The 8,707-nt window shown below is 43.5% G+C and overlaps 1 protein-coding gene across 1 annotated transcript in view; it reads left to right on the top strand.

Moving 5' to 3' along the window:
- Positions 1–5,987, top strand: part of SLC1A4 (solute carrier family 1 member 4) — a 29,118-nt gene extending 23,131 nt beyond the window's left edge. The window contains exon 8 of the mRNA XM_048060750.2: positions 1,860–5,987. Within this exon, the coding sequence (XP_047916707.1) occupies positions 1,860–2,094 (235 nt within the window). The 3' untranslated portion in view covers positions 2,095–5,987. The remainder of the gene's footprint in view (positions 1–1,859) is intronic.
- The last annotated feature ends 2,720 nt before the right edge of the window (positions 5,988–8,707 follow it).

Consider the following 8,707-nt stretch of genomic DNA (forward strand, 5'->3'; position numbering starts at 1 on the left):
TCTTCTGGGAAAGACCTAAGAGGTCAAACCTTTGCTCAGCTCCTTCTCTCCTTTCCAAGAGCAGTTTCCCTCCTTGAAACATGAGAGATTCTCTCCTTGCCCAGCTCTGTTGGGAAGAGCTTATCTCACCACTCATGTAGTTATGTCCTCATTAAAGCCTTCATTTATCTTTTGTCCCACCTAAATTAGATTAAGGAAAGCCTAGTAAATTTGCTTTAAGTATTGGGGACCCATCCACAAGCCACACGATAAGAGTAAATGCCACATGCAGATGTTTTCTTATTGCTTAAATGAGCTCTTGGAAAAGGGTCTCCCAGCTTTTCTTCTCAAACAAGCTCGTCTGTCCGCAGTCCTTAGAAGGACTAGAAAATCAAGAGTTCTTAGAATACTAGAAAAAATCAAACCGCAAGGGCTTCTCTGAGCACTTTTACAGCATGCCTGCACTTTAAATACTAGTGCAATAAGCCCAATGCGATAATTTAAAAGCACAAACTGCTCTCAAGCCAGCTGGTTGAATTTGGTTAGTGCTGAACCACTGGCCAGTGAAGGTAAAGCAATCTGGATCCTGCTAGGATTTTTTCCACTTAACAGGTTTGGGGGCAGTTCGTGGTTTAGATGTACATAGTCTTTCCACATTGCTGTTTGGAAACACCAGCCTCTCTATACAGATGTCCTGCTTCCACAGAAGATGTGGAAATTAGGATGTCTTAGGACGGTCTTGAGTTGCCAAGGCTGCGAAAGAAGGCAGCTGTATTGCCTCCTTCCTTTCACACACTAACACACATCTATGGAGCTTGATCTTGCTCCTACATTTTTGTTAGGGCTACTGAACTCTTTCTTGCTGTCATCACCTGGGGATCAGCCACCTCCAAAGGACAGGAGAGGCAGGCAAAGCACTGGCTAGCCCTTCATGTCTCATCTCCTGAGGGATTACAGTGGTAGCTGTGCTTTCCACAAGCTGTACTCGGAAGTGCCTGGAGGCACGAGTGTAAAACTTGCTGTTCCTTTCTCACTGGGCTACCCTTAGCCTGTGTCACGCTGGCTGCTTTTGTTTCAAAATATGTAGTACCCCTCTGTGGTCAACACTGTTGTTCCAGTTGAGGAATTCAGCCTTGTGGTAACAAAAGCAGGGAGGAGGGACAGAAGAGCCCTGTATCTCATTTTAATGCCAGCTGTTTAATTGCCAAAGAAGACCACAGTTACAAGTTAAGCACATGCTGAAGTAATGCTGCAGAATTACTAACGGAAATCTCAGAAGGCACTGGAGAAATTGTTTTCTTTGAGCCATAAACATCTTCTGTTTGACCCTGAGACATAGTGGTTTTGTGCTGTAGGACTGATGGTTAGGATGGGTGCTGCTAACAAGAAATCTAGAGAACCCAGTCATTCTGCTTGCTTTTGGAAGGACGCCTTATGTACATGTTTGGGCTAAGATACTAGTTTTTCTATGGTTAAAAACAGAGAATTGAGTGCTCTGAATCACTTTCTGAATAAGCCTAAATCAAGTTCCTGCTCTGAACTTGCACTGGAAATCTGCTGGCCTGGGGAAGGGGAGGGGGGTGGTCTGGAAAAAGAAGGACCTCTGAGAAACAGCAGTAGCGTTGCTGTGACCTGCTGAGAGACCAGAACTAATTGATAGTAACAGTTGGGCCTGCCTTGAACTCTCTCTGGTGCACATTTTTAGTTCTGAAATGGTGATAATATTTCTGTGGAAAATACCTTCAGTAACAACATCTTCCATCTGTAGCTCCATTAATGTTAGTGGATCTGGGGAGATGAATTTGGCTCTCCTTACGGTGTTGTAACTCTCTTAAACTAAAAGGCCACTGCTTTGTTTTCTTGTTTTTAATCTTAACCAGGGACCGAACCACCACAGTTGTGAATGTGGAAGGGGACGCCCTAGGAGCAGGTATCCTCAATTACCTGAATGAAAAAGACAAGAAAGATAAAGAGCAGGAGCTAAAAGAAGTCAGCGTAGAAGCAGTTGCTAACAGCAAGTCTGAAGAGGAGACGTCGCCTTTGGTAACCCACAAAAACCAAGTCTCCAACGCAACCAGTACAGCAGACCCTGAATCCAAGGAATCAGTATTGTGAACTAGAGGCCGTTTGTTAACACGCGTCCTAGAAGTGGACCGGGGACTTGTTAACGCACCTAGACGTTTGCAGTGCTAACAAGGGCTGGATGGCTCTTGAAAGTTTTAAGTTCCAGTCTGTTTTCAAATTTGCTGACCACAGGAAGGGGAGGGAGGTGGGTTGGGAAGAGAAGGGGCAGCGAGAAAGAACGCTGGCTTTATGATAGTGTTTTGATAATTCCCATGTATACATGTATATATGTGTTGCATGTACACACACATATACATGTAGGGGAAAGCAATGCCATTTGAGACTTCTGTTTTTACAAGAGATCTGTTAGTAAAGGCCCTTATGAGTTGGAGGTGGGGAAGTAGACAAATCCCAGTAAATGCTTATCGTAGGGAGAAATTAGTAAGCTTATTGTGCTGCTGTTCAAATGGAGATACAGTTTAGAAACTCCAGAGTGGGTGAGAATGTTGCTTTAATTTAGTTTCTTGCCTGGAAACAGTTACTGTCAATTATACACACAATATGAAGCAACATTTTTCTCCCACTCCGCTTCCTCTCCTGTTCTCCAGTCACTTGAAAACATCAAATAGAACCTGGAAAGTAGTTGTTTTTTTTTTTTTTAAGTGTCATATCTGAATTAATCACAGGGGTCCAAACCTTGTTCCATTCCCCCGCTGCATTGCAGCTCGTAGCAGCTTTCTTGCCTTTTGGTGAGTAAATCCCAAACTTTGGAACCAAACGAAGGATATCTTAGAGCAGATCAGGAACTGGTTTTCTCCTCCCCTCTTAGCAAGTTGTTGAGAAAAAAGTCCAGAGGAAGCACAAATTTTGTTAAAGTAATCCCTCTGGGGCTTAAAAAATGTGGAGTCTGTTCCAGCATAAATATGTCTAAAAGAGGCTTGCCTGTGACATCAAGAAAGCAAGAAGTCAGTTCCCTTCATGAATACACACATGCACCTTTGCTAGCACTCCATGTCCTGCTCATGTTTGTTTAGTGGGTCAGTCCAAACAAATTAAGCCATATCCCTTTTCCGGCAAAATTGAACAGGGGAGAAAAAAATCTGAACACATGTGGGAACTGACGACAGGCAGGTCTGATTGTTGGCTTGAAAGGGGAAGAAAGGAGGTGAGTTTCTAACCTCAGTGATCTCTGGAACAGTTGCATACCTGTTCCTGCTAGGAATTTGGTCCTGTTACAAATGTTCAGTGATCTCTGAATGTTGGGACAGTTGTATCCCTTTTCCTGTTGGGAATTTGGTCCTGTTACAAACGTTCAGTGATCTCTGGGCGTTAGGACAGTTGTATACCTGATCCTGCTAGGAGTTTGGTCCTGCTACAAATGTACTTCCAGCAGCAGCTTACATTTACTTCTGGGTGGTGCTGGGCTGGGGTAATGCTTAATGGCAGATGGTAAACTTTGCTTGAAGCTGATCCAGATGCTTCTGGATTCTGACTCCACCTTTTTTCCTTTACCACAAACTTCCTGATTTTGCACCCCAAACCTGATCAAAGTCCGGCAAACATTGCAAAAGTCCTGTTGATTTCTCTTGGCATTTTGGACAGCAAGTAGTTACAAAATGATAGCTGTGCATACGCCAAGATTTGCCTGGACTTGTGACACTTTCCTTTGGCTGCTTTAGCGAGATGAGTGCATGTGGTCAGTCCTCCACACTGTTAACTCAGTAATATATATTTACACTTAGCTTTGATGTACAATAATGATAAGTCTCCCCTTTTCTTTCTCCTCTCTTGCTTCAGAGGAAGCTATCTTGGAAAGATATCCAGTTGCTGATGTTTATGTTCACGGCACTAGGAAGAGGCAGCTCCAATTTTATAGCAGCAGCAGCCTTCATTTGCAAAGCATCTTTCCTGGTAAAGGGACACAATGAATTTTGCAAAAAGACGCTCAGAATGAGATGTGGCCACCTCTGAGGGAGAACACAGTGAGTGCGTCATGACTGGCTGTTTAATTGTGTGCTGCAGCACTATGCAAACAAAGTAAGAAAGGATTAGTCAGCCCACTGTGAAACTACAGGTGAAGTTTGTTTTTAACCGGCTTATTTATAGCCATGTCCACAAAATCGGATCAATCGTTGGCTCAATTTAAAAATGGAAGAAGACAAATACAATTCTCTAGGGACATCCTTTGGCCAATATTTATTATTTCATTTTTGGCAGATCAAGACCTGCTGAAACTTTGCATTTCCTCCCGTTAGAATCATCCCAATTCCTTTCAACTCAGGAAACCAAAACTGTGCTTTGTAGCTGACAATGAAAGTCAACAAATAAGAAGCGTTTTGAAAAATGTTTGAGGTTTGAAAAAATGGTTCTCTACCCCCCCCCCCTTTTTTTAACAAGTCTAAATGTTTCATGGAAAAATGTGAATGCACCAGAACTGCAAATATTTTGATTTTAAAACAGTATATGGATACTTCAGGAGAACTGGAAATCAAAACTGTTCCCTGCAGGCTGGGTTCTGTAGATGCATTTCTATCTCCCATCAGACATTTAGCTCCTTTGATGCTCTCACTCACCATGACACATTCAGCTCAGCTGAAGACATGAGACCAGGCAGCACCCAAACGGTAATTCCTGTGAAGCGTCACAGCAACATTTGAGAATAGGAAGTTGCTCAGTTTTGATTTTTCCCCCCAGAGCTAATGTTGCCAACAGATGAAAGTACTCTAGGGGTGAGTGAAGGCTGGGCTTCCTCACAGACAACACCTAGCCACTGCTTTATTGATCTTCCTTCCCTGTGGTGCTGCTTGACTGTACCCTGTTCCTCTAAGCAGCATGATGTAGGCTGTGGGGCATTCTTTCTGGCAGTAGATCCCAGAAAATGATTAAATTAATGCCAATTATCTCAGAGTTGTCTTAGTATTTTCCACTAGCAATGCAGAAGCTAAATGTCTTTGCTGAAGAATGCATCTCTGAATCCCCATTAGTGGATTGCCATGTTTTGCATCAAGGTGAATGTCTAGTCCTGTGTAAAGCTTGTTAAAGCAGTGAGCTTTAAGGAGGCCAAATCATTCCTATAGCTGGAATTGAACAAAGGAAATTTAATACTCCTCCTCCAGGTGCCATTGGGTTTATATGAAACATTGAGTATTTAGGACCAGCCTTTTATCTTGCCAGAAATTTGTAATCTTGCAGAAACCCTACTTTAGATTTAGAAAGCTGCCAGTTCTTTTGTTGTTCGCACGCAGCAAGAGGGATCCCAGAGTTTTCCATGTAAGCGTGAATGCTGGGTAATGACTGCTTTTCCAAATATCTTCTTGGTCCTTTTTGTTATTATCTGTGTCAGAAATTACATTTCTTATTTTTCTGTGATGTTACCATTCATTGTGATGGCCTTGTCATATCTTCTAGGGCTCTCCGCTTGGCTTCAGATTATTTTTTCCTAAGGTACAAATGTAAAAGATCTATTATTGCACTCTCTTGGACTGTAAAAAAAAAAAATGACACATTCCAACAGCTGCCCTTGTAACAGTGTGAGTCCTGACTGAGATGGAAGACTTTGCCACTTGCTTTAAGTGGTCAAGGTCTTCAGGTAAGGTCTCTGGGAGAAAAATGGAAGGGCCGTTGGAGGACGTGCATTTTTCTGTGCTCTTTAGATGCAGTCCTCGACCCGCAGTGCTACACTGGGAGCTTCCTACTTCAGGTCCCCATGCAGCCTCATACCAAGAGGCTGTGAGCTGGCTAAGAAGGTGCTCAGCACCAGTGCAGGTGCAGCTGGTGGCACCTGCTCTGCTCTTACCCAGGCACTCCACAAATCTGTCGCAAGTATGGTACTTCAGTGTCTTTTGAGTGGACGTATGAATTCTCCCAACTTGACTGTAAAAGTGAATCCTTTAGTCAGTTGCTTTTTATTTCAGGAGGAAATAAATTCCGTATAGATAATGCTGTTTTCCTTGTTTGGTTTTAGTCTTTCTTTTGGAAAGTACAAATCCTTTTCATCCCTTCTCGTGTTTTCCTTAAGGTATTCACAACTTCCTGGGGGATGCCATTGCCTTTCCTGCCACAATTCATTTTCATTTCATTTTTAGGCTTCTGATGGGTTTGTGTCTTGGGACCAAGAGTGAATTCCTACTGGTATTTTTCCTTTTTAAGAACTGTTTCTCACAAGGGGAGCTCCAGTCACATCCTTTCAATTCAAGAGGAGTGCTGGAGGCATCTCCTTCTATATACGTCATTTATTACCATGACGGAGACTTTCATGCTGCGCTGGTGAAATGGGACTGGAAAAAAAATAGTAAATTCTAGTATTACTGATCAGAAAAGGGAGGGTGCACATACACAGCAGCCCTGTGATCAGAAAAGCCTCTTCATCTTAGGAAAGCAGGCTATAAACGGCTGATGCCCAACCCTCTAGTGCCATGATTACTTTTTAGGAGAAAAATACAGGAGTATGGAAGAGAAGTGTTTGTAAGTCTTTGGCATACCCAATGCTTTTTTCACTCTGACCCTATTCTTTCCCTTTTACCTTCTCTTTTTCAGTGAAGTGCCTTTGACTGGTTTGGACCATCTTTTACTTCTTCTCTGTGACAGAATTTCCACTCCATGCTTTATCAGTCACTACTTCATCTCACTGCGTTTTCTGAAATGCCCTAAGCTTTTCTGTGTGTGATGGATGTAGTTTTCAGCTGGTCCTTGGGAATGTGTTTTGCATTCTGCCTTGCTCCTGCCCTTACCTCAACAAGGATTTGTGAGGCTTAGTAACTCTTTAAGAGTTGCTCAGAGAGTGCTTGCTGAGCAGCATCTGTCTCTCATCCTGGGAAAGGTTCTGTGCTATGAGACGTAGCTGTGGCATGACTGCCTGACAAGCAGTAGTGAGCAATGAAGGGTGCCAGCACTTGACTGTTGTTAGAATATTTTCAGTAAACACCCATTATCACCAGGAATTGAGCTTTAGCTGAGTCCCTGCTAGCATGTTGGTAGTTGCACTACAAGATTCAGTAATTCCAAAGGACTTTAGACCTCTCTTGGGACATATCTTGCAAGCTAGGGCCAAACAGGGGTTTTTCTGAAGTGTCACGATGAACAGGACTGTGTCCTTTTGACATAACAGAAATGGGGAGCCAGCCAAGTACAGAATCAGCTGGTAAACCAACCTCTGCTTTGTCTTTGCTGGGCAGCCTTGTCACTACCTGAAGAGGCAGTGCCCTGAGCTGGAGGCACTGGGAGGTTGTGAGGATAGTGTGAGGGGAAGGAAGCTTTCATATGTGCTTGCTCTCTTCCTGCACTCTGCCCTGAGCATTGGCTGTGGACGGTGCCAGAGTTAAACAAGATCCAGTGGTGACCATTCTTAGATTACTTCTCTTGTGTGTGCTTTAATATTTTACAGTAGAAATAATGAAAACTGAGACTATTCGTTGTTGAAAGGAGAGCTTCCTCTTTCAGCTCTGCATATGTTGGAGGTTGCCTCCTTGAAGGCTTGCCTAAGGTACAAAACCACTGCTTCTTTCTGCAAAGATCTGTAGTGTCGGTCAACACTTTGGGCTGAATCTTCACTCCCATCTTTTGCTAGCACCTCACATTTTTTCAATCCCTAGAAAACATCCTGTTGGAAGTTATTTTTTCCCTGACCCTCCCACAGGTCATGAGCATTCTGCTTCAGGTAGGAAGTCAAGGGGTCAAAAGACAAACTCTCACCAAGGAAAAATGTCACATTTTCACGAATTTTAACTGGGCCATGGTAGCTTACAGTCACTTCCAGACATGCTTGTAATGACTGATCCTGTGACTGATGGAACAGCACAGAATTAGGCAGGTCACACAAATTCTCTGCCTGTGCTTCCTTTTCTGTAAATTAGCTTTACAGATACTTACCAGTCTCTCACAGGCAACAATGTGGAGGATAATGTAAAGCACTCTTAAGATACAGAGCACTAAATCTTGGATAATAATAAATTTATCCAAAATCGGAAAGGAATCAAATAATTAAAGTATGCATCATGAAGTCAGAGTTGCATTGTGCTAAAATGTGAATGACTGTCTGACAGGAGATCCGTTTGCTGGGCTAACTCATGGGAAGAGTGGGAGCTGGTGTCAGATCGAGTTGCTCTGCTTTGTCTTCCTCCTTCCATCTCCATCCGGGATGCGATGAAAGCCCATGTTTAGGTAAAACAGCAGGCCTCACCATGGATTCAATGCCTAAATTAAGAGCCTTGTCAGCTTAGTTTCTGTCTAGCTTCAATGGAAGAGCTTTTCAGCTAACAAGACAAGTCATCTTGGTGGCAGTATGGGACAAAGGGTGGAGAAAAAGAAGGAAGATCTTGAGGACTGCAGGCAGAGCATCACAGAGGATAGGGCAGTTAAATGTTTAAAGAAGCTGTGGCACTGAAGGAAGCATCTTTTCCTTGGTGTTTTGACATGGATGGCATCAGAAAAGACTGCAGGCATTTGTTCAGCATGTATTAGAGATGATGCACGTCCCTGCCCCGGCTGGCAAGGCTTTGCAAGGGGAGGCAGAGGCTGAGTGCTGATATTTCTGAAGCACACTGTCACTGAGCAACAACTAAGCAGCAGAGCCGCAGCAGAGCGGCATGGGGCTCTGATAAGCTGCTCCTGGCTGCTCGCCGTGACCACAGAGAAATGACAGTACAGCTCTGGATCAGGGATTGAC

This window comes from Anser cygnoides, chromosome 3 (assembly GCF_040182565.1).
Source record: "Anser cygnoides isolate HZ-2024a breed goose chromosome 3, Taihu_goose_T2T_genome, whole genome shotgun sequence".
NCBI lineage: Eukaryota > Metazoa > Chordata > Aves > Anseriformes > Anatidae > Anser > Anser cygnoides.